Consider the following 20,243-nt stretch of genomic DNA (forward strand, 5'->3'; position numbering starts at 1 on the left):
TTCGTGGTTAGAAAAGATTTCGTGAATCGTGACTCGAGGACCCCTCTCGACGTCCCTTGACACCCTCGAGTGAGAGTTGAGACCGATCCGCGCCTCGATCGCTAACCCAGACATCTGAAACATTTAATTGCGCGCCCCCTCCAGTGGCTGCCGCTAAGCACTCGATCGTGGGACATTTGCTGATTGCTCCTTTTCTGGGATCGACTCCCGATTCGGTCTGGTGCACGTTTACGTAAACATTTCAAGGTGGTCTGTGCTGTGTGCACGCTCTTCACGATCACGTGCCTCCCCACACCCTGTTCGGCGCGGGCGGCCTGAGGCCTCACACTTGGTCATTATTGGGTCGCTTTCAATTTCGGCTTGTTCTCGCCTCCCTTTGAATCACTGACAGTCTGAAACGGGCTTTTGTACAACCTCACACCTAACCTGCTGCAGGCTGCCTGCCAGGTTACCTTCTTTCTAATTCTTCAGTTATGACCTGGTGATGTCTTCACGATATCCTCCATCATCTGGGTTCAATTCCCGTGACCGTTCTCCCCAGCGCTTTGGTGACCGTCGCCCTCCTGCTGGCCCTCGTGGTTCTGACGATGCGAACTTGGCTCCATTGGGCAGAGAGCCGCCTCGCGGCCCCAAGGCCCTGATCGATCATCCCCGAGGAGCTCCCTTTGGTGGTCGAGGTCGAGGCTTTCCTGGTCGGGCTGAGTTCCGCGACCGCGACCGCGACCCTCGGGATCGGGACAGGGAGCGAGACCGGGATTTTCGAGATCCTCGCGATGGACCCCCGCCTTTTCGTCGAGATATTGACCGGGACTGGCCCCGACGCGAGCGAGACTTCGACCCTCGAGATTCACGGATCGGTTTTGGCCGTGGTCGCTCCCGTTCGCCTCCGCCTCCGCCGCGCGACTTCCGTGATATGAGAGAGCCAGTCGGGCGCGACTCGGATATTGTTCGAATGCGGCGTGGCTCGCGAGATAGCTTGGTATCGGTTTCGTCGAATGCTCCAGATGGCCCGGCCCTTGGCCCGAACCATCTCCCCCGTGGTGGCCCCATGCGTGGCCGTGGTCGGGGAGATTGGGAGGTCGGTCGTGGTCGCGGTCGGGTTCCGTACCTCGACGATCGGGACTCCTTTCGTCGGCGGAGTCGTTCGCGGGATGGCAGGCGTGACTGGGATCGTGACCGAGAACGCGACAGGGATCGCGACCGCGAAAGAGACGTCAGAGATCGAGTCATGGACCGGGAGCGCGATCGGGAACGAATCGTTGACCGGGAGCGCGAATGGGATATTGACAGGCGCGACCGCGAAAGAGAACGGGACATAATCGATCGACGGGATCGGTTCGAGCGTCGCGACGATTTGGACCGACGGGCGGATCGCGATGAGCGGGACCGACCAGCAGAAGCATGGAAACGGGATCAACTTCCAGCTCGAGCCGATGCACGCACTACCTCTGGGCCCCACCCCTTCGCGTCCCTGGGCCCTGTCCCTGCAGCCTCGGATCGATTACCAGACCATATCGTTGAACCGCCCCGTAAGCCTTCCATGGCCGAAGCTCGTCGAGACTCGATACGACCTGATTTGGCTGCATCGCGCCCAGACTCTGTCAAAGAGCTACCCTCACTACTACCGATCAAGCGGTCTCCCCCTCCGGCGGCCCCTCAGGTACCAGCTTTTGGCTCAGTCACCGCGCCGATCCCTGATCTGTCTGCGGACAAAATGGCTGTCGATACAACTTCGGCCGAGCCTGCTCCGTCAGTTGCAGAGAAGGAACGCAATGAACCTCCGTCGCGTGCGCCCGTACAACCTCCCACGGGTCCGAAAGCAGAGCGCGCCTCCGTCCAACCACTACCATCAGAACAAAGATTTCGACGAGAGGAGGTACGTCGCGATGAAGGCCCGGAGACGAGCGAAAAGGACAATTCTGTCCCCCGTGCACCCAGAACTCACTCCAGCCCTTCTCTCCACGCGCGGAAGCAGACACCAGAACTCTCTCCACCGACTGCACCTGCGGCAATGATTGGCAAGGAAATAAGCACCCCGCATACAGAAGCGTCTTTGACCAGCAGGACAGGTAGTATGGTCACTTCTCCTGAACTCAACAAGGCTCGCACCCCTTCGGTCGGTGCAACATCACCCGGTGTGCACATTCCTACAGGACCTCGCGCCCTGCAGCAACGACCAACGCCGACTCGAGGACCTCCAAAGGGTAAAGCGCAGTGGGCTCGACCTGGTTATAATCGCCACCCAGCCGGAGCTGGCGCAGTACCACCGCCGAAGCGGGATTCCATCGATGGGAAAGAGCGAAGTTTGTCCATCAGCGAGGAGCCCAAACGGGAACCACCAGCTCCAGCCGATGACCATGGGGCCGAACTCGAGGCGGGCGAGATTTTGCCCGACAAGGAGATCGAACGCGACGCGCAGATGTCCCCTGAACCTTCTAAATCTGACGCAGTTCGCCATGTCACTTTTCCACGAGCGCCAGAAGCAGATGTCGAGCCTGAGAAGAAGGTCACCCCGGGAGACAAACCCGCCATGCAGGAAGACGCGTTGATACCAGACTTTGGCCGATCAAGCGATGAAGATGAAGACGAGAACGATGTATTCACGCAAGAGTACATTGAGGAACGGAAACAAATCTTCGAAAAGGATATGAAAGCGCTCCGCGCCGAAATGCCTCCTCCACCCCTTGAAGATCCGCATATTGTTTCACTCTTAATGCAGATCCAGCTCTTAGGAGTCCTTGCCAACGAGCAGCCTGCAGGCGAAGCGGCTCTTTTCCCTCTTCCCGCGGTCGAAGTTCCCAAGGCGGCAGATGAGGTAGACGAATCTGCACCTGTTGTGGTCAAGCAAGACGCTGAATTAGAAACTCCCGAGACGTCGCCAAAGCTCGCTTTAGATCTAGTTCCCCCAGCGGATAGCATTTCTGTCAAAGACTTGCCATTCTTGCAGTCTGGTCCGCCTACACCAATATCGGACCTTGACATTTACCAGGAAAATGCGGCGATACACGCTCGTATGAAGGATGTGTTCAGTCAAGAATTGATTAAGCGGAGGAAGGAGATTGCACGGAAGAACGCGGAGCTTCGCGAGGAGTACTTGTCGTACTACAAGCCTTGGAGACTGCAAGTCTGGGAACTGGATCGCGCAAAGGCCAGAGCCTCCGTCACTCCTGGTCCTGCAACGCCTCCGGCTCCCCCTGCTGCACCAACGCCTCCGGTCGCCGAGGGAAGACGATACAAAGGTAACAGCGAGCTCGACTTTCAGATGGCGCTCCGTGCGTCCGAAATATCTGCACAGGAAGAACTGGAACGCCGTCGGGGAAACAAGGCTACGGCACAGCCAGACCTCGCCCGGGAAGCCGTCATCCCCGACATGCTCGAGCCAAGGGAGGCAAAGGCGCAGATTTACAAGGATACCAACAACACTGTCGACCCTGCGAAGGCGATGGATGTCTTTGGCTTCATACCTCCTCCCAACGACTTCACGCCGGAGGAACATGAGATATTCACCGATGCCTTCATGGCTTACCCCAAGAAGTGGGGCAAGATCGCCGAGTCGCTGCCTGGACGGAGTTTCCAACAGTGTATCGTTCATTATTACCTCACAAAGGAAGAAATCAAGTACAAGGCGAAGTTGAACAAGAGATGGAGTCGTCGCGGTCGTGCTCGAAGATCCGCTCGGCCAAAGTCCAACGCTCTCATGAAGGATCTCGGTGTGGTCAAACCCGATTACGATGGCGAAGAAGAGCCAGCCCCTGTCACAGACACTGGCCGTCCGCGCCGTGCCGCTGCGCCTACTTTTGGGGACTCCTCCGCTGCTGATACAGATACCAATGGTCGCCGCGGTGCTGGCAAGGACAGTGAGCCAGGAGAGAAACCCAGCAGACGAGGTGGTCGCACTGGCACAGGTACACGTGGCAATCGACGAGGCAAAGCTGCTCAGCAGCAGCAGCAGCAGCAACAACAACAACAGCAGCAGCAGCAGCAGCAGCAGACCCTGCCCCTACCCCAGCCTCCGACCGAGGTGTCGAAGGTACCGCACCCAGGGCCGCCAGAGCAACCTATGCAGACCTTGCCAGTGCCAGCAGTTACCGCTCCTGTTGTTCCCGCGCCTAAAACAGAGCCACCCGAGACATTCATGGCTGGCGTGACTGAAACGCCTATACGGATCAAGGATACGACCGAGAGAGAAATCACCGAGGCACCTCCGCGAGCGAAGGCCGGAAGAGGGCGTCAGAGGGAAGGCATGTACGTCTTCGAATCGACGGAACAAGACACTTTGGGATCTGCCAGGCCGGTCGAGGGTGGTTACGGATCACTGCAACCTACTAGCTACTGGTCTGTTCCCGAGCAGCGTGACTTTCCACAGCTGCTGGCCCACTTTGGCAGAGACTTCGAGGGCATTTCGAACTTTATGAAGACGAAGACTACTGTTATGGTAAGTCATCTTCCATTGCTTTACTTTCCTTCCACCTATCGACAGTGAAGTTACTGACTTGTTTTAGGTCAAAAATTACTTCCAGAGGCGCATAGACTCGGGGCAGAAAGACTTCGAAGACATCGTCGCCGATGCAGAGGCTAAAAAGGCTCGTGGTGAACGGACTGGTCCTCTGCCCGTGCCTAACTTTGCTTCCAAGCGACGTTATGAAGCGACACCGTCGTCGATCATGCCTCGACCGCTGGCACCCCATACTGACACCATGACAGAGTCGGATGAGGCGCGTGCCGCCAAGACCAAGCATGCGGCCACACCCTCTCAGCTCGCACCTTTGCATGCGCGACCTCCTCCAGAGAAGGAGCGCACAGTCTCCAGGTACCCGCCACTGGCACAAGCCAGCAACGTACCGATGTCGACAGTGCCGATGCTTGGTGAAGATCCATCTCGGGCTGTCCGATCACAGGTGGGCCTACCGCCGCGTCTACAGGGGCCACGCCTGGGCTACTTTACCGAGGAAAGACGGGAGGCTCCGGCGACCCTGGTGGCACATGCAAATGTCCGACCTCAGGAAACACCGCTCCCCGCCCGCCAGGCCCCTGTACCGGTATCGGAAATGGCCCGGATGGAGCCACTCCACGCACAAAGTTTCCGGACCGCAAGTATGGACATGCACGGGTCGCCGTTACTTGCGGCGCAGAGCTCAATTCCTCCGTCGCAGCAGGCGTACATGCAGCAACAGCAGCAGTCCCAGCATGCATTCATGCCAGCGGCCACTCACTCCCGCCAAAGCAGCCTTACGAAACCGCCCGGTTCGCCTGCACAGCATTTGCAGCGGCAGGAGGCGGAGGTATCGCCCATTCGACGCGACTCCACCAGCCAACGGCCATTTTACCCACTGCCCGGCCAGCATGCTGGACTGTCCCAGCCGCCGCCGATTCTGTCCCCGCCCAAGGAGCCTCCACGGCCCAGTTCGACTCCGCTGGAGCCCGCAGAGGCACCGCGGCAGGTGCCTGCTAAACGGTCCAACATTATGAGCATTCTGAATGATGAGCCGGAGGAGCCACAGCCTCGGAAGCGGTTTGCCAGCGACCAGGCCTCGTCCAACGTGCCCGGCAGGCCGGCGTCGCCGTCTCGCCCCATCTACTCAGGGGCCCATTCTCTGCCTCAACAGGCACCGTCGCGTCAGGACGAGACGTTCATGGCATCCGCTGCCGCGCAAAAGCCTCTTTACGCCCCACACAGTCAGTACCTACCGCCGTCGCGTGGTTATTCGGACTACCAGGCCTACTCCACGGTGCCTGGAGGATCCCCCGGCCCGCCGGCGAACAACGACTGGATGGCTCGGTTCGACCCGCGAGGCCAACAGCAACAGCAGCAGCCTGCGCCTCCTCAGCCCCCGCAGCCTGGTAATCGTCCGGCCACAACCTTGGCAGCGCAGCCGTCGTACTCTCCATATACCTCTGGGCAATCCCATCCCGCTTCCTCGCTTCCCAACCTCAGCGCTCCATCTCCGGCCCCTACACCGTCCCCGGCTCCGACTCAGCGTCCGTCGTATCCAGGATCTGTCTACGCACAGTCGCCGTCCTCACTCACGCAGACAGCACCTAGTGGCACGCGCGATCTGGGCTCGCAGAATCAGATTTTCCGGCCCGCAGTTGGATCTCCCACTTTACGCCACAACTCCGTCGGGTATGGCTCACGACAGGGCCCGCCGACGCCCGTTCAATCCCAAGCAAGTCTGCTTGGCCTTGGGTCTCGGCCGCCCGCGTCAACCGTGTCTGCCCCAGCCCCACCGAGTCATATGTCGGCTCACCAGACATATCAGCAGCATGTGCAGACCATGGTCAACGGGGCTCATCAGCAGCAGTCGCATCGCGGTCCGCTGGGATTGAGTGGCGCTGGCTATGGCCACAATGCACCCCAACCGCAAGCCCAGGGTTCCCGTGCAACGGGGCTGCCAGGACCGCCCTCTCAATCCGTAACCATGAGCCGGTCGTATACCCCGCCGACGATTCTACAGCCGAACCCGGCCGGCTACGGTCCTAGCGGTCCATCGTCGGGTATGCATCCTCTTCAGGCGCGGCCGTCGGGTCCTGGAGGGTTGGCTGAGACTCTTTCCTCCGGCCACACTCCAGGACATCAACGGGGTTACAGTCAAGGGTCAAGTGGAATGCCACCACAGCATGCGCCACGCTAGTCCACTGTTTGCCTTTTAGCCTTTTTGCCTTCATTGCATATATGTCAGCCGATCGGCTATGTATTGTAGGATTGTATTTCTTCTGCACTTGGGTTCGGGCTACACTCGTTGGAGCAGTGTGCCTATGAATGTATAGTAGATGATTCAATGCACGAGTAACTCTATGGTTTATGTTGCAGCGGATGATCACAAGGACGCAGGGCATACTTGATCTGGCTAGCTATGTACTCCGTATGACAAGCATGTCCTGCAGCTAAACAGCTCTAGTTGAAACAACCTGAAACACCCACCGCCACACTTGATCTATAGATCCTAAGAGACAACTGTAACTTAATCTATTTACGCATGACGCGGCACGTGGATCCAATGCAAAAGAGAGCCGAAGGGTACGTATGGAGTATATAACTGTATACCCCAGCAACTGCAGCTTGCAACCCGCAACTCGCAACTCGCCAAGTTCAAACCAAGAAATACCAAGGAAACACTATCATACGCCACAAATCCCGACATGGCATCCACGCAAACCGACATCGAAAAAGCCAAACTCGCCAGACGGCAAGCCGAGTACGCGGTTCTGACGGACGCATTGAGACGGGGCATCCCTGCCATCTACATTCCCTTTCTGGTAGCTGCTGCGTCGTCGCCTCGGGAGATTTCTGTTCCTGTTCATTCTGCAGATATGCATACACATGTGCGCGGTTGGTATGCCTACAGGGACTGGGAGGGGGGGGGGGACGGGGTGTATCCGCATTTACGGAGAGGTTATCGAGGTATTTACCCTATCTTTTGTTATAAGTTGATGAGCTGAGTGATGCACAGTGCCGGTGCTCTCGACGAGACAGAGTGAGCAGGAGCAGCAGCACGCTCAGCCCGTGGTGTATCGGCGAGTACAGCTGGATGATAGCTTCCTGCGCAGGGCGTATAAGCGGCGGTCGTGGAGTAGTGGGGTGAGAGCGAGAGCTGGGTTGGCGTCTGCGTCTGCGTCTATGCCTGCTGGACAGGTGTATTTCCATCATTGGGTGCCTGGGGGGACGACGACGAGGAGGAGGTGTCAGTAGTTGTTTCTTTTCTATTGTGGTGTTAGCGAGGCGTTGGCGTTGGGATGAATATGATATTAGCTGGTTCTGTTCGTCTAGCTACGGCAAGATATACACTCGCCTTGCAGGTTACTTTAGTGTTTTCAATCGGTTGATTTAAGTCTAGGGTGTAGTTAAGAATTAGACATATCTATCTATATAGCCAATAGAGGAGGTAGCTGATCGTGGTCTCCGATGCACGATATCAACATCGTTGCTAGGTATGGGAGATCCTCCTTTGTCTTCTTCTTCTTCTGCTTCTTCTTCTGAGTGATCTTTCTGTATTGTTAATTTGTTGATGAATGATGCTGCGGCCATGAACCGTAGAGATTTGGCTGAAGAGGAAGTCGTTGAGCCCTTGGATTAAGTCTCCCCTAAGGAGGAGAAGTCTACACTCATAATCGGTATAGACTTAACATAAGGATGCTACAACTATAGGAAACTAGAATATATTACAAGTTTCTATCACTATGGATATCCGCAGCGGAAGAAATTCCGAAATCCCGCTGTCTTCGCGTCCTCGGTTGTTGATGACTGAGTACTGACCAATCCCCTCATCATTATTCAATGGAGATGCAGATGGACTACAGCGACTGGACAAGGATGCAGATCCCTGCTGGCGTATGACAGGAACGTACACGGAATGCCACTGCGGAGGCAAGGAGGGGTCAGACATCTATAAAACGGTCGCATCTGTTGCACTTGTTATCACCCCTTATACCTATATCCACATCTATAACACACCTTATCTAAAGCGATTTCTGATGGCGCAGACCATTGTCATTGCCGTTCTCGCGGCGGTCTACTTTCTCATCCGCTACTTGAATCGCACGGATATCCCCAAGATCAAAGGCCTTCCTGAGATTCCCGGAGTGCCTGTCTTTGGCAATCTGCTACAGCTGGGCGACCGACATGCCACCGTCGCCGCCAAATGGGCCAAAAAGTACGGCCCTGTGTTCCAAGTGCGCATGGGGAACAAGGTCAGTGCACTGCAAGTCTGCACCTGTCGGCTAGTCCTTTACCTTGAGCGGGGTCTCTTGCTGACCGCGATTGCCAGCGTATCGTATTTGCCAACAGCTTCGAATCGGTGAAACAGCTGTGGATCAAAGACCAGTCCGCCCTCATCTCGCGGCCCACCTTCCACACCTTCCACAGCGTCGTGTCCAGCTCCCAGGGTTTTACGATTGGCACCTCGCCCTGGGATGAGTCTTGCAAGCGACGCCGAAAGGCCGCGGCCACTGCGCTGAATCGCCCCGCCGTGCACTCGTACATGCCCATCATCGACCTCGAAGCCACGGCCAGTATCAAGGAGCTGCTCAAGGACTGCCGCAACGGCGCCGTGGACATCAATCCCACGGCCTACTTTCAGCGGTTTGCGCTCAACACCAGTCTCACTCTCAACTATGGGTTCCGCATCGAAGGCAACGTCGACGATGCCCTGCTGCGCGAGATCGTCAACGTCGAGCGCGGCGTCTCCAACTTTCGCAGCACCAGCAACAACTGGCAGGACTATATCCCGCTGCTGCGCATCTTTCCCAAGACGAATCGCGAGGCCGAGGAATTCCGGGTGCGGCGCGACAAGTACCTGACGTTCTTGCTGGATATGCTCAAGGAACACATCGCCCAGGGCACCGACAAGCCCTGCATTACCGGCAACATTCTCAAAGATCCGGAAGCCAAGCTGAACGAGGGTAAGTAGCCTTATCATTTCGATGCCTTGCCTTACTGACCTTCTGGCTTACAGCTGAGGTGAAATCCATCTGCTTGACCATGGTGTCCGCCGGCCTAGATACCGTTCCTGGCAATCTGATCATGGGAATCGCCTACCTGGCCTCCGAAGACGGTCAGCGCATCCAGAAAAAGGCCTACGAGGAGATCATGAAGGTCTATCCCGACGGAGACGCGTGGGAAAAGTGCCTGGTCGAGGAGAAAGTGCCCTATGTCACGGCTCTCGTCAAGGAAACCCTAAGATATTGGACCGTCATCCCCATCTGCCTGCCCCGCGAGAGCACCAAGGACATTGTCTACAACGGTGCCACCATTCCTGCCGGAACGACCTTTTTCATGGTAAGTAGTCATCAACCTTGTTCAGCCAAATATTGACAGCATAGAACGCATATGCCGCCGACTATGACGAAGACCACTTCAAGATGCCCGACAGGTTCATTCCCGAGCGATACCTCGACGTCAGCGAAGGCTCAGGCACGCCTCACTACGGCTACGGCGCCGGATCGCGCATGTGCGCAGGCTCCCATCTGGCCAACCGGGAGCTGTACACGGCCTACATCCGCCTGATCACGGCCTTTACGATGCATCCGGCGCGAGATCCTGCTGACCGACCGATCCTGGATGCCATCGAGTGCAATGCGATTCCGACGGCGTTGACCACGGAGCCCAAGCCGTTCAAGGTGGGATTCAAGCCCCGGGATGCGTCGAAGCTGCAGCAATGGATTGCCGAGAGTGATGAGCGGACCAAGGAGTTGTAGTAGATATATACTTGAAGTATCTTGTTGTAAGCTATTATTACGACCGTCATTGCAATTCAGTAGTATCAACTAGTAAATTGTCCCAATATTCAATATCGATCAAAGTGCAGGAATATACATACCATCAGGCACGCAGGCACCGACACGAGGCACCAACACGAGGCACTAATTCCGCTGTCGGACGGAATCCCCGCGTTTCCCATCTGCATTCATTCCTACACAGTCACACTTGAATTCCTTCATTATTCCTATGCTACACATCGTACTCAAGAGATATGGACCATTCTCAAACCCCTCTAGTCCCAAGCACATGGCCAAATGCCCGGGACGAAAACTCCCGTCCCCGGAAACGACGGCGGAAATACATCACCAAAGCATGGTGAGCCTACCACCTGCGACAACAATATTAACTAACCGTGTCAGCAATGAATGCCAACGCCGCAAGATCAAATGCGACGGCCAATCACCCTGTCAACGCTGCGGCCGACAACAGATCGAATGCGTCTATGCGGAGAGGCCGCGACCCGACTCGAGTGACCAGCAGTATGTGATCCATTCATTCACTCGACATGCACACTGACAAAGCAGGAATATAACTCGTCTCATTGAGCAAATGTCCGCCATGCAGGAGCAGATCTCTGCGCTTTCCGCTGCGGTCTACGCACTCTCGCGCCCTGGCGCCTCACCGCAGGATCAGGGGCGGGCGTTCCGTCGACCTTCGTCAGCGAGGGAGTTGACCTTTCAGGGTCCTACGACCTCGGCTTTTAGTTTTGATCTAGCCAAGAGTAGTCTGCAGCGCCGGGGGATTGTCGATGGCGACGGGGACGGGGACGAAGCCGGCGAGGAAGGGGATGACGGGGATGTCACGCCGCTTGGGGATGGCACCCCGCTCGGGATGCTAAAGGACCCCCTCTGGACGATCAGCAAGGCCGAGGCAATCCGGCTGTGTGGGGTCTACGAGGAGGAGATGGGGATTATGTACCCCGTGCTGGAGCTGGAGGAGCTACTGCGGCAGGTGGAAGGTCTCTATGGGCTGTCTCCCCGACTTCCCCTGCGGTCTGGGGATTACGACGTGTATATCCTGCGATTGGTGTTTGCGTGTGCGCTGACGGCGGAGGCGAGCGGGCGCAGCGAGCTGGCCATGCGGTTGTTTGAGAGTGTGCGCGATGTGGCGGACGATTGTGTCTGGGGCGCGCCGGAGATCGACCGGATTATCGTTTTGACTTTGGTGGTGAGTCTCTCCCGTTACATGACGCGAAGATGCTAATGGTTAGGCGATTTTCTACTTTCAAATGGACGAAGAGGCACTGGCGTGGCGCACAATCGGCATCGTCGAGCGCATGTGCCTGGAAAAAGGCCTGCACCGGCGTGAGACGCTCAGCCATCCGACGGTGGTGGCGGCCGGCCGCGATCGAGTCCTGCGGCTGTTCTGGTCCATCTACACGCTGGACATGCGCTGGAGCTTCGGCACGGGGATGCCCTTTTCTCTCGAGGACAGCGACATCGACCCCTGGCTGCCCGAGCCCGAGGAAACGACCCCGTATCTGCGCGTGATGATCCGGTACAGTCGCATCGCGGCCAAGGTGTGGAAGTTTATCTCGGCCTTCAACAATACCGGCGAGATCAAAAAGGACGAGATGAACTACCTGGACTGGCAGGTGTTGCAATGGACAGCCGCCATCCCGGCGTCGTTGCGTTTGGGGGATGACAGCCCAGCCACGGAACCACGCAGCATCCGCCGGCTGCGCTCGCTACTGTACCTGCGAGCCAACCAGCTGCGCATGCTCATTCACCGGCCTGTCCTGCACTCGGCGGCCCATATCGTGCGGTATCCGGCTGAGTGTCAGACGGCCGTGGACCTGGCAAAGGACACGATCCGCTTCATCACGCGGCTGAACGAGACGTCGGACATTTACCAGCTGCAGCAGGTTGCCTTTAATTGGTTTCTAGTGTCCGCGCTGGCCGTGCTGTTCCTGGCTGTGGTTCAGGCGCCGAGCCAGTTCAGCAGCCGCTGCAAGGAGGAGTTTTACATGGCCCTGGAGCTGGTCAAGGGGTTCTCCACGCAGTCGTACATTTCCCGGCGACTGTGGAAATCGATCAAGAGCCTGCGTAAGCTCGGGCCGCAGGTTGGGCTTCGGCAGTCGGCTTCTGAGCGTGTCTTGACTGCTAATCAGACGGTGGATATGGCGCCGACCAGCAACCAGGGCCAGACGCCACAGGACGGGGTGCAGATGACGCAGGAGCTGATGGAGTGGTTTGAGGCCGTGGGGACGCTGGAGAATCAGATCATGGGAGTGACGCAGGTCTTTGACGATGGCGATGGCAACGGCAGGATGGCCAATGGGTATATGTATGATTATGGGGGCGATCTGTCGACTGTCATGCGAGATTTGTTTTGACTGAGCCCCCAGTATCAGATCATCTCATATGAAGACTGGCCGTTCTACAACTGAATGCGATACATCGACTGCTCGATGTACTGGCAGACGAAGCTCCTTTATCCTACGGGGTATATCTGCAGTTACATAGGCATAGCAATCCCAGCCTTCTCCCTCAACGCCTCCAGATCCCCCGCCGTCCAGTCCGTAATCAACATATTCCCCGGCTCATGCGCAAACACCAGCCCCTCGATCTTGTCGCCCGCCATCTCAACCGCCAACTGCGGCGTCACCCCACACGCCTACACCGTTAGCCCCCACCTCAATACGCCACAAGATGTAGGTGATACTTACCCAAAAAACAGGCACCTCGCCCTCCTCAAACACCTGCGCCTCACCCCAGTCCGGCACGTTAATATCACGAATCCCCAACCTCTCCGCCCCGTCCCACCCCCACGCAACCGGCTCGCCATGCGTCGCCCCATACGGCCTCGTCACCTCCCTCACCCGCTGCACATCAGCAGCCTTATACGGCCTCATCGAGACAACCATGCACGCCTCGCTGAACACCCCAGCAGGCATAAGCGGCACCCTGGTCCGATACATGGCGACCACGCGGCCGGTAATCTGATGCCGCGGCACCAACCCGGCCTCGCACAGCGCATCCTCGAAACTAAACGAGCAGCCGAGCAGGAACCCCACGTGGTCGGGCGTGTATACACCCTTCAGGTCCTTTGTGCTGGCGATGTGGCGGCCCGCGCGGTAGACGCGGTACTGGGGGAAGTCGGTGCGGAGGTCGAAATCCGGGTTGGTGATGCAGGCGGCTGGGGAGACGGTGTGCGGGTTTCCGGCTGGAATGATGCCTAGTAGAGGGCAGGGGACGGGGTTGCGGAGGCAGAGGGCGTGGAAGTCGGGGGCGTAGCGGGAGGGGAGGACGAGGAGGTTGGCTTGTAGGGAGCCCGGGGCGAGGCCGGAGGTGTTGGTTATGAGGTTTTGGCGGGCGAGGAGGCGGATGGTGTAGCTGCTGCTGTCGCTTTTGGTGTCGATTGTGTCACTTTTTGTGGTGATGATGTTGCTGGCGGTGGTGGTGATGCTGCCCATTTTGCTCAGTTGATAGGTATGGTTACGAACCTACGAACACGAGATGGAGTGGATGTACGTAGAGAGTGGATGCACCCCAGATATCTACTATCAATATCATATGGAGTGTGTCTATCTACAGCATCGGCGGTACCTGCTCAGGATACCCCAGATATCGGCATGTGGGCTCCGAGATAGGCTTCCTGGCTATCAGGATTCAGGATTCAAGCCGATAGCCACGGATTGAATTGCCGCCATTAACCTTGCCTAATGCTTTGACCCCAATTCTCCAATAGCCACAGACTAAAGTGTCTCCATCCCCATGCTGCCCCACTGTTATCACCTCAATAGCTTGTTTCGTCGGCCCGATGAGGGGATGATCGGCCGAAGGAGATGATTGGCATGGCAGTTTTCATTACGGAAGATAACCCATTGCCATATTGCCTATCAGATTCCGGGGTAATGCTATCATTTACCGATCTGCTACTTTAAATGAGCCCGTTATAAGAGCAGTGCCAGTGCATCCAGACTTGGTCGTCTATACTCCATAGTCAGACGAAATGGCCACCGATCCAGTAGACCACAAACCCTCCCTCCAGGAACCCCTGGATGACGACAATGCCCAAGACCAAGACATCGACCAGGGCATCGCCATCGAAAATGTCGTCCTCGACCCAAAAAAGGAGCGCAAACTCCTCCTCAAACTCGACCTCGCCTTTGTCCCCATCATCATGCTAACCTACCTCTCCTGCTTCCTCGACCGAACCAACATCGGTACATCCTCTTCCAGCCACCCTGCTGTCTAACCTGGCTACTGAGTACTGACACGAGATAGGAAACGTCAAAGTAGCAGGCATGCCCGAAGCCATCGGCGCCTCGCCCAGCCAATTCTCCACCGCCGTCTCCATCTTCTACGTGACCTACGTGCTCCTCGAGGCACCCTGGGCGGTGCTGATGAAGAAGCTCACCCCACGCAATATCCTCACGGGGCTGTGCATCGTCTGGTCCATCACGACCGTCTTCACGGGGTTCGTGACGAACGTCCCCGCGCTCTACGCTACCCGGCTCATCCTCGGCGCCTGCGAGGCAGGCCTCTTCCCTTGCCTCAATTTGTATCTGACGATGGTCTACCGCCGCGAGGAGCAGGCAAAGCGCGTCTCGTATCTCATGAGCTGCGCCGCCATCTCGGGCGCGTTTGGCGGGTTGCTTGCGTATGGACTTTTGCATATGGATGGCATTGGGGGGAAGGCTGGGTGGAGGTACCTCTCCTTCACTTCACCTGAAACAAAATGCTAACGAATGAAGATGGGTCTACATAATCGAAGGCCTCTTCAGCCTCATCTGCGCATTCCTCATCTGGTTCGGCCTCCCCAACGACCCAGCCAACGCCTACTTCCTCACCCCCGACGAGAAGCACATGATGCGCGTGCGCAACGAGCAGCGCCGCGCCTACATGGGCAGCGACGAGTTCTCCTGGGCCGAGATGCGGATCGCCGTCTCCGACCCCAAACTCGCCTTTAGCGCCGTCACGCAATTCTGCCAGGATATTTTGCTGTACGGGTTCAGCACCTTCCTCCCCACCATCCTCAAGGGGACCGGGTACGATTCGCTCATGAGCAATATCCTCACCGTGCCGGTGTACTTGTGGGCAGCGATTGTGTTTGTGAGTGTCGCGTGGGCGGCGGATCGATACAGCCGCTTTGCGCTGTTCCTGCTGGTTACCAATGTCTTCGGGCTGGTCGGGTATATCCTCCTCCTGGCGGTTTCGAATAACGCAGTCAAGTACTTCGCGACGTACCTGATCGGGATAGCGACCTACACCGGGGTCGGGCTGAACATCGCCTGGCTGAATGTCAATGTGGCGCCGCACTACCGCCGCGCGCTGGAGATCGGCCTCCAGCAGACGATTGGGAACCTGGCGGGGATTGTCTCGGGGCAGATCTACCGGACGGCGCCGTATGTGCTTGGGAATTCGTTCTCGCTGGGGGCGCTGGTCGTGGCCCAGGGGGTGATTCTGGGGCATGCGGTGTATTTGCGACGGGAGAATGGGCTGAAGCGGGAGATTGAGGCGGGGGAGAAGGAGGATACGAGGGCTGTGAGGACGGGGGATAAGGAGTTGGATTTTGTGTATCATTATTAATCTGCGAAGCGAAGCGTAGCATTGCTTACAGTATACTGGTTGCACTTGCGGGATGGGAGTATACAAGACCTAGGTAGTTTGACTCGTATATATACATTTCTGCCCATGATTTTCAGTATCAGATACCACTTACTAGTGGTCTGGACACTTTACCTCAGTGGTATGAGTATATGACAGAATGTGATAACTAATTCGGTGCATGTATGATATGAAATGGTTGATAGACGCGACCGTGTACTCATATTCATATACATACATGCAGAAGCTACGTCCGATCATGCCCCAGACTCAGACTCTCATACTTTCTCAACATATCACGCACCCCCGAGGCCGCATAATTCCTCATCCTCATGCCATCCACCGCCGCCACATCCCTCCCCTCGCCCTCCCCCAACTTATCCAGCCCATCCTCATAGTCATCCCATTTATCCGGCTTCTGCGAGCGCGGATACCGCCCAAACAGCTCCTTGATTTCCTCCGGCGCCTGGTCCGACTCCAGCACGCGCGCCTCCTGGTCGTGCGCCCTTACCGACTGCCGGAAGATATGGAACAGATTGCGACCCACCTGCGACCGGCACGCGATGACCGAGAACGCACTGGTGAGGGACAGAAAGTCGCTGTCGAGGATATCGAACGCCGCGTGGTCGAGCATCGTGAACAGCGCGACCATGATCGCGTACGTGGTGAACGGGTGCGTGCGGCCGATGCCGTATTCCTCGCGGTGGATGCGCACCAGGGCGGCGATGGCGCGTGCGGACGCGAGACTCTGCTCGGTTGCTTTGTCGCGGAGGTGAGGCGGGAGCTGGCTGGAGGGGGGCACGGTGGTCTGTGTTTTGCCTTCTTGCTCGGAGAAGAAGGTGTGGACGCCGAAGCCGTCGCGCGAGAGGCTGATCATGATGGCGTGGTAGCGCATCCTGCGTTCATATCGTCAGTCAATAGGCCAAGCCAAGGGAAAGGGGGGAGGCAACCTCAGTAAGAGGATGTGGGCCGGGGGTTTGCTGGCTGGATCGAAAAAGTCCGGGAGCTGGCCTTCCCAGTCCTGGAGCTTGTCGTAAAAGTCCTTCTTTCGCTCGTGCTGGGTGGCGTCGGGTTGGGGGTCTTGATACAGATGGTGGGAGATGTCCCTCGCGATGAAGGACAGTCGGCACGCTTCGTCAAAGTATTGGCTTAGGAAGGACGGCCGAGGCGGTCTGCCTGTCGGATAAGGAACCCATAGCTCGCTGGGTTGGCTTTCGTCGCGGTCGATGCGCTTGACGCACACGTGGTGGATTTTGCTCGGTTTTCGAAAGTTGGTATGCACGACGCTATGCAGTCAGCAGGAGCAGACGAGCGGAGCAGAGTACAAGGACCTACGTGTCGACCTGGAATAACCCCCAGGCGGTTCGTTTGATCGAAGACCGCATCTCCTCGGACATTTGCAGCTTGTCCAGGTCGAGATCCGGGCCGTTGATGATGCCAAGCGTCTCGGCCATTTCGATGGCGCGGTGCAACATGGTATATCCCAGGTCGTCGTCGCCAGACATGGAATACCTGCACTGTCAATACGTGGCAAACGTGGCAATGGTTTGGGGCAGGCACCTACCTTTCATACAGAAGCAGTGTCGCCTGCAGAGACGCAAGTTGGACATTTGTTCCTCGTTCGAGCTGGTAGCTATGCATGTGTCGTTCGGCTTCGGCGAGGAAATCACTCCCCTTGGTTTTCACATCGCCCGGTATCGCATATGCCTCGGAGTATTGTGAATAATGCTGTTGCTGTCAGCAGCTCGACACAACACTACACTAAACGAAAAACATACGCATGCATTGGCGAGCATGGCATTGACCAAAAACGGACTGCACAAGTCCGAGTTGGTATTCCTGTCCTGCATATGCTGGACAAACGCCTTCATATCGACAAACGCGTAGAAGGGATAATCCCAGGTGAAGTACAACGATATCAGATGCGACACCAGCGCGTCGTCATCCGTCACCGTCGTCCACGGCTTCGCAGGCACCTTGTACGGCGCCCCGTCGCACAGATAATGGATATCCATGACCTGGGGCCGGAACGCCGGCTCGCCGCTCTCGATGCGCACCCGCATCCGCATATCCTGCAGCCGCTGGACCGTCTCCCCGTCGCGGCCGGCATCCTGCACATCCTTCCAGGTCTTGTCGACGAAGTGTTTCATTTCCTCCAGCGAGCAGTCGGAGCGGATCATCCCCAGCAGCGTCTGCACGTGTGCGTCGTCCACCAGGCGCATCACATTGAGCAGATCCCTAAGGATCTCCCGGTCGTAGCTGGGGTCCTCCATGATCAGCTTCGCCGCGACGTCGTCCACGTCGTCCTCATCGCCCGGGTTCAGATCCATGGATGCGTCTGGCCGGTCTAGCCCGGTGCAGCTGGTGCAGGGGGCCAGCTCCATGCTCTGCTTGTGGGAGATGGTTAGCGCATCGCTTCTGCCCATCCCATCTCTGACGCAGTTTACCTGCCTTACTCGTGATTCCATCGTTCTTGCTCTGGTCCTCGCTCTCGTTCTCGTTCAGGGTGTGGCTCTCGTTGTTGCCGTTATTGTTGGGGGACATGGTGGGTAAGCCCTGGGCACATCGCCCACTGTCTAGAACACTCTCTGTAAGGTTAAGCTGAAGATCAATCTAAAGATGGAGGCTCTGGGGACGAGGCACGGATCTCGACAGAATCTTCTCTTCCCAGGGAAAGGAACCAGTTGGTGCTGTGGTTCGGCGTATGATGCGCAATGACGTCACGGCACTCTCTTGTTATTATCCCTTTACCTCTGTCTCTCTACTGCTTACATGCCGTCGATCTTGGAAATCGTCTTCGGTAACTCTGGAATGGGTCGATTGGTAATCCGGATAGAGCCTGACTTGTGGGAGATCAGCCGCATGATGTACAGAGGACAGTCATTACCTGTTAAGGTTCATCTCAACGACAGAAACCGATATCTACGCAGTCAGAATCTTGATATACCTTGAATCAGACTGTGGAGTAAGTAAGATATTATATCGCATCTTCTAGCAGTGGTCTCTAGTTATATGTGAGTTCGGTATGCTGGAAGCTGGATGTACGCCACGGCGGATGGACACGGACAAACATTATCTTGTCAATACGTCACGAGACAACAAGGGGGACATTACAAGAGTATGTCGCATTGAATATACACAAAAACTAACCGATTACTTCTCTTTATTCTTCAACAATCCCCTCAACGCCTCCGTCTCCCCCTCGAGCTTCGACACCCGCATCTTCAACTCGTCCCGCTCCCGCTTCACCTTCTCCAGTTCCGCCTCAAGCTCGTTCATCCGGTCCACCCGTCGTTGGCGGTATCTCCGCGCCGCAAGGGTATTCAGCTGACGCTTCGAGACCCGATTCGGGGTCTCCTTGGGCGGGTTGTCCTTGGAGGTCGACGCCGCAGTAATGGACACGGGCGGGGGTCTCGAGGCGGGCATGAGCAGAGGTAGTTGGCCGTGACTGATTTGTGTGTCTGCTAATATCAGTATGATTCTGGTTCCAGTCAGAACTAATGATGAATACCTGAATCTGTGGCCGAGGAATCAATGTCCAAAAAAGGCAGAGAGTCGTTCACATCAACAGGAGTCGAAATCGCAGTCAAGCCAAACGAATCGGGCGCATACGGCGAACTGGAAGTCTCCGTTGGTAGACTTGCATAGTCCAGATCACCGAAGCCAGCGAGGTCGGGGGGTAAAGGTAAAAAGGCAGATGGGTCGGTGTCGTAGAATGACAAGGGCGGGTCGGGAGCAAACGAGGCAAGATCGAGATTGGTATCCGGAAAGACAAAGTTTGGAGAACAAAACGCTGGGTTACTATCGTAGAACTCAAAGGGGGAAAACTGATGATGCGGTGGGAGATGTCCAGGATGGGAATTATGCGAGTTGCTGAGGCTGGAAGAAGACGGGGCCGGTCTGGCGGGCCACCTGCGCGGATATGGCAGTGGCCGACATTGTTCTATACTTTAGGCCGGGTCTGTGACCCGGCGGGTTTTTAGAGAATTAAAGAAAAGGGCGCCTGGATCGTCGAGAGCGACGATGATGGATGAGAAGGAGAAAGGGTAAAAGTAAGCGGGGGGATGGCGCTTTATAAGTTGCAGATGCACCAAGTCTGCGGGTGGGGCGCAGTCTTAATTAATATTGGTCATCCAGCCTACAGAAAGTCTAAAGATAGAGATAGTTAATATTGAGTGATTATTGACCATTCACGTTCATTCCTCCTACTCCGTCCTCCCTAAGCTCGTTAAACAGGTGGCCTTGATATAGAACAGTCAGTGGCAGGTCATTGTAAGTCTCAACGACAGGCAGAACAAGAAGAATCAAGTCAGAAGATGTCGACTCATCTTTGAAGATGTCTTCCATCATGCATCTTCAAGAGCTTCAGAATGCCACGCATATCAGCTCAGAGGGTATAATCATTCTTGGTTGCAAGCAATATATTGGGACAG

General features: G+C 56.5%; 7 protein-coding genes across 7 annotated transcripts; 4 read left to right on the forward strand and 3 right to left on the reverse strand.

Moving 5' to 3' along the window:
• Positions 1–484: 484 nt before the first annotated feature.
• Aspvir_004872 (MYB DNA-binding domain protein) lies at positions 485–6,632 on the forward strand (the record flags this gene model as incomplete). The annotated part of the gene is made up of 2 exons (XM_043268094.1): positions 485–4,435; positions 4,503–6,632. The coding sequence occupies 2 exons, from the start codon at positions 485–487 to the stop codon at positions 6,630–6,632; spliced, it is 6,081 nt and encodes a 2,026-aa protein (XP_043124029.1).
• Positions 6,633–7,140: 508 nt separating this feature from the next.
• Aspvir_004873 (cytochrome P450) lies at positions 7,141–10,194 on the forward strand (the record flags this gene model as incomplete). Its single annotated transcript, XM_043268095.1, has 6 exons — positions 7,141–7,402; positions 7,452–7,579; positions 8,482–8,688; positions 8,766–9,399; positions 9,453–9,775; positions 9,820–10,194. 6 exons carry the CDS (start codon positions 7,141–7,143, stop codon positions 10,192–10,194), a joined length of 1,929 nt encoding a protein of 642 aa, XP_043124030.1.
• A 275-nt stretch (positions 10,195–10,469) lies between these two features.
• Aspvir_004874 (putative C6 transcription factor) lies at positions 10,470–12,593 on the forward strand (the record flags this gene model as incomplete). The annotated part of the gene is made up of 4 exons (XM_043268096.1): positions 10,470–10,573; positions 10,618–10,737; positions 10,783–11,425; positions 11,469–12,593. 4 exons carry the CDS (start codon positions 10,470–10,472, stop codon positions 12,591–12,593), a joined length of 1,992 nt encoding a protein of 663 aa, XP_043124031.1.
• A 122-nt stretch (positions 12,594–12,715) lies between these two features.
• On the reverse strand, positions 12,716–13,673 carry Aspvir_004875 (DUF1445 domain protein; the record flags this gene model as incomplete). The annotated part of the gene is made up of 2 exons (XM_043268097.1): positions 12,716–12,874; positions 12,927–13,673. 2 exons carry the CDS (start codon positions 13,671–13,673, stop codon positions 12,716–12,718), a joined length of 906 nt encoding a protein of 301 aa, XP_043124032.1.
• Positions 13,674–14,212: 539 nt separating this feature from the next.
• Aspvir_004876 (allantoate permease family MFS transporter) lies at positions 14,213–15,792 on the forward strand (the record flags this gene model as incomplete). Its single annotated transcript, XM_043268098.1, has 3 exons — positions 14,213–14,426; positions 14,488–14,911; positions 14,958–15,792. 3 exons carry the CDS (start codon positions 14,213–14,215, stop codon positions 15,790–15,792), a joined length of 1,473 nt encoding a protein of 490 aa, XP_043124033.1.
• Positions 15,793–16,057: 265 nt separating this feature from the next.
• Aspvir_004877 (transcription factor domain-containing protein) lies at positions 16,058–18,354 on the reverse strand (the record flags this gene model as incomplete). Its single annotated transcript, XM_043268099.1, has 6 exons — positions 16,058–16,706; positions 16,761–17,096; positions 17,146–17,322; positions 17,375–17,538; positions 17,589–18,241; positions 18,267–18,354. The coding sequence occupies 6 exons, from the start codon at positions 18,352–18,354 to the stop codon at positions 16,058–16,060; spliced, it is 2,067 nt and encodes a 688-aa protein (XP_043124034.1).
• A 609-nt stretch (positions 18,355–18,963) lies between these two features.
• On the reverse strand, positions 18,964–19,749 carry Aspvir_004878 (bZIP transcription factor JlbA/IDI-4; the record flags this gene model as incomplete). The annotated part of the gene is made up of 3 exons (XM_043268100.1): positions 18,964–19,271; positions 19,322–19,637; positions 19,723–19,749. The coding sequence occupies 3 exons, from the start codon at positions 19,747–19,749 to the stop codon at positions 18,964–18,966; spliced, it is 651 nt and encodes a 216-aa protein (XP_043124035.1).
• Between the last annotated feature and the right edge of the window lie 494 nt (positions 19,750–20,243).

This window comes from Aspergillus viridinutans (genome assembly GCF_018404265.1).
Source record: "Aspergillus viridinutans IFM 47045 DNA, scaffold_2, whole genome shotgun sequence".
Classification (NCBI taxonomy): Eukaryota; Fungi; Ascomycota; class Eurotiomycetes; order Eurotiales; family Aspergillaceae; genus Aspergillus; species Aspergillus viridinutans.